General features: G+C 52.8%; 1 protein-coding gene across 1 annotated transcript; it reads left to right on the top strand.

Annotated features, from left to right (window-relative positions):
• Positions 1 to 6: 6 nt before the first annotated feature.
• On the top strand, positions 7 to 3,584 carry MRPS2 (mitochondrial ribosomal protein S2; the record flags this gene model as incomplete). The annotated part of the gene is made up of 3 exons (XM_026860718.1): positions 7 to 100; positions 2,183 to 2,312; positions 2,685 to 3,584. Coding segments are annotated over 3 exons (774 nt in total), but the record flags the coding sequence as incomplete, so codon positions are not given.
• Between the last annotated feature and the right edge of the window lie 34 nt (positions 3,585 to 3,618).

Here is a 3,618-nt window from a genome sequence, read left to right as displayed (position 1 = left end):
GTTTCTCTCCCCGCAGCAGCCCCGCGGCTCTACAGCAGCGTATCGGCCCCGGTACCGGTCCCGGTCCCGGTCCCGGCCCCGGCCCCGGCCCAGCCCAGCGGTGAGTGCTGCCGCGTACCGGCCCCCTCCCCGGGGAGTGGGGGGGGGGTGTGTGTGTTACCCTGAACAAGTGACCTTGGTCAGAATTCTGGAACTTGACGGGCTCGCTGCCCGTGGGAAGGAGCGCGCTGTTTCCCTTCTCCTCGCACCCGAGGCCACGTAGGACACGTTATTGTCCATCTGAGTGTTTCTCATCAGACACAAGGGATGCCTGGTGCCTGCCAGTTGAGGCCCTGTAACAGTTTAGCGATAAGAGAATCCTTCCATTATACCTTATGTCGTCATGCAGTACCCAGCTGTGTATACCTGGATGTCTCAGAGGAGGAAATACTAAGAAATTCATTTACAAAACAATGTTTAACTCTGTGTTTAACGAAGCCTGAGCTGTTAAAATGTACAGGGAAAAGCTCCTAACCTTGAAAATAGATACATCCTGGCAGAAATGCTCCAACAAGGCAAATAAAAAAGAGCAGCTTGGCCGGACAACAGAGTTGGAAAACATCCAAGGAGAAGAAGCTGTCCTCAGACTTGTGACCATAGGTAAAAGAAGTAGGGAGCTAACTCCCCAAACTACCACCGACGGTCACCTGAGACCCCCACATATGCATAGTATAGTTTTGCATCTCCAGTATTATGTAAATGTAGTAGAAAGGTGAAGACTTCTTGGGAAGTGTATGAATATTCATGTCTTAAGGTATATAAAGGGTAAACTTTTAGTGTGAATGCTCCCCCGTGCATCCAGCACTGCAGTACAGAATGCCTGCTTCCTAAAACCCCAAAATGAGCCTTAAAGAGTTCCTCTGCTGGCTTTTACGGTAACACGAGGACGAATTGGTCACACAGGATAGGTCCGATCTGTCCACAGCAATTAGTAAGGAACTTCTAATCAGGAGCTACCATCCTTGAATAAGAGAAACGTCCTGGGACGTGGAAGCTTGTTAAAATTGTTTTACATAAATCAGCTGCCCGAATGCAGACCCTTACCCTTTGAGCTTGCGCAAAGCTAAACCCCATTGTATGTCACTAACCAATAAGGGATAGAAGTGATAAGCAACTAATCAAAAATCATTGTAGAAAATATATAATCACATTGTTTGGAGTGTATAAATAGTTGGAAGTTCTTTGGTGTGGGGTGTTTGATTCGTGGATGCTTTCCACCCAGCTCCCTGCACAGGGTAAAGCACTATCTCCTCTCGAAACCAATTTCTGGTTTCAAGGGTCTTTATTTCAGGTGACAGAGGGGGGGCGGGGGGCAGCACTGGGGCCCAGCACTGCTGACATCTGCGGCTCAGCAATAAGCCGTGTCCTTGCTGGCATCGCCAGGCCCTTGTTGCAGTCAGGTGGCCGTGGGCATCTTATCTGAAAAGCGGGTTTGTGCCCAGCGCGCAATGAACCAGGCTCAGGAGAAAGATTGTATTTATTCAGGCCTGGATGCTCGGTGGACTCTTCCACACACCAACAGCAGGTTTTCATGTTCCCTTTATGCACAAAAATCAGAAATTAGCACTTCTCTGTGCACAACCATTACATACTGATTCATTAGTGATTAGCATACAATTATAATACAGTTTACATAATGCTTCCATACTACGCGTGCTCAGGGGAAGGGTCTTAACCTGGGCAGGGATCTTTTTGACCTGTGGGTGTGGATTTTAGTATTATAATGAAGGTAGTTCACTTTCAGGACACTCAAAAGTTAGTTTCATTGCCAAGTTAAGTAAGCCAGACATTCGCTGTTATGGCCCAGGATGTTCTGCATCCTCAACACAATCCCACACATTCTCTTTTATGGTCCAGGATGTTCTGCTTACTGTCTAAGGTTTGGAGATCAAAGCTTGTATTTAATAAACTTCTTATCAATAATCAAGGTGGCCTCAACCACGGTTCAAATGCATCTTCAACCAGGTTTCGAAACCTCATAATTGTTGCCGTATGTGCAGTAACTATGGCTACCAGCACAATTATTAACCGTGGCTACTGCAAAGTGTACTCTGGCCAGGCACATTGGGGCCCTTTCTCCACTCCCAGCTCATCCCTTGCAAACACAAGAGGGAACAGTGATTTATTTTGTTTCTCCTCTCAGCTGTGGATGACTCTCTGCTGTCCAAGCCTCTCAACCACCCCGACTTCTTCAACCTGAAGGAGCTCTTCTCCCTGAAAGATCTCTTCAACGCCCGCGTGCACCTGGGGCACAAAAAGGGATGTCGGCATAGGTGAGTGGCCTGCTGAGTGACCTGCTTGGTGACATCAGGAGTGTTTCTCTAGACTGTGTCACCCTTTGGGGGCTGCACCAGGTCAGTCTGGGTCTGGAACACAGATCCACGGTTCTGCCTGGGCATGGTTATGCCCTGCCAAAGCCCAGGGACCCCGCTTGGCGTGAGCACTGAGGGGGGTGCGAGGCCTGCGGCCCCCTGAGCCCAGCTGTGACGGGCGCTGAGCGGGGGGGTGCTCTGCAGAGAGCACCGCTGGGATCAACTGGGAGCTGGAGCCTGGGAAGGTTCCTGTGGGGCCACACCACATTCCGAAACTCTGCCCGGTACCTGTAGCGCCTCGTCCCCGCGTCCCCTCGTGTCGCTCTCCTGCAGGTTTATGGAACCCTACATCTTCGGCTGCCGCCTGGATCAGGACATCATCGACTTGGATCAGACGATGGAACACCTCCAGCTGGCCCTCAACTTCACCGCCCACATCGCCTACCGCAAGGGCATCATCCTCTTCATCAGCCGCAAGCGCCAGTTCTGCCACCTGATCGAGACCATGGCGCGGGAGTGCGGGGAGTACGCCCACACCCGCTACTGGCAGGGCGGCCTGCTCACCAATGCCCACATCCAGTTCGGGGCCGGCGTCCGCCTGCCCGACCTCATCATCTTCCTCAGCAGCCTCAACAACGTCTTCGAGCCTCACGTGGCCATCCGTGACGCTGCCAAGATGAACATCCCCACGGTGGGGGTGGTGGACACAAACTGCAACCCTTGTTTGATCACCTACCCCATCCCCGGGAACGACGACAGCCCCACCGCCATGGAGCTCTACTGCAAGCTCTTCAAGATGACCATCATCCGTGCCAAGGAAAAAAGGCGGCAGAGCGAGATCTTTGAGGAGCTGCGGAGGAAAGCGGAGGGCAAGTCCCCCTAGGGACGGGCTCAGCAGCTTGGCGACGGGCGTCCTGCTCCGCTCCCGCGGGCGCTGTGGGACTGACCCCAGAGCACCGGCTGGTTGTGGAAGGGACCCCCCCAGCTCTGCTGCTGCGCTGAGATCTCACGGCTGCGGGGGGGCGGGGGGGTCTCTGCTTTAAAATAAAACTGCCCAGAGCGGTGCAAGGGGAGACAAGAGCCGAGCCAGACCCAGCTGCTGTCCTTGTGTTTGTCCCTGTTGGAGGGAGGTGCCTCTGCCCTGTGGCCTCCCTATTCCTGAGCTTGTGACCTCACGTGGAACCACTTGTATCTCACGTTTCTTCTTGACAAATAAAGGGCCCCGTGATCCTTTTTCTTTCTTTACTTGTGAAAGGGGAAGGGGGGG

This window comes from Athene cunicularia, assembly GCF_003259725.1.
Source record: "Athene cunicularia isolate RWA chromosome 17 unlocalized genomic scaffold, athCun1 chr17_part1, whole genome shotgun sequence".
In the NCBI taxonomy this organism is placed as follows: Eukaryota; Metazoa; Chordata; class Aves; order Strigiformes; family Strigidae; genus Athene; species Athene cunicularia.
This window is presented reverse-complemented; position numbering and strand designations above follow the sequence as displayed.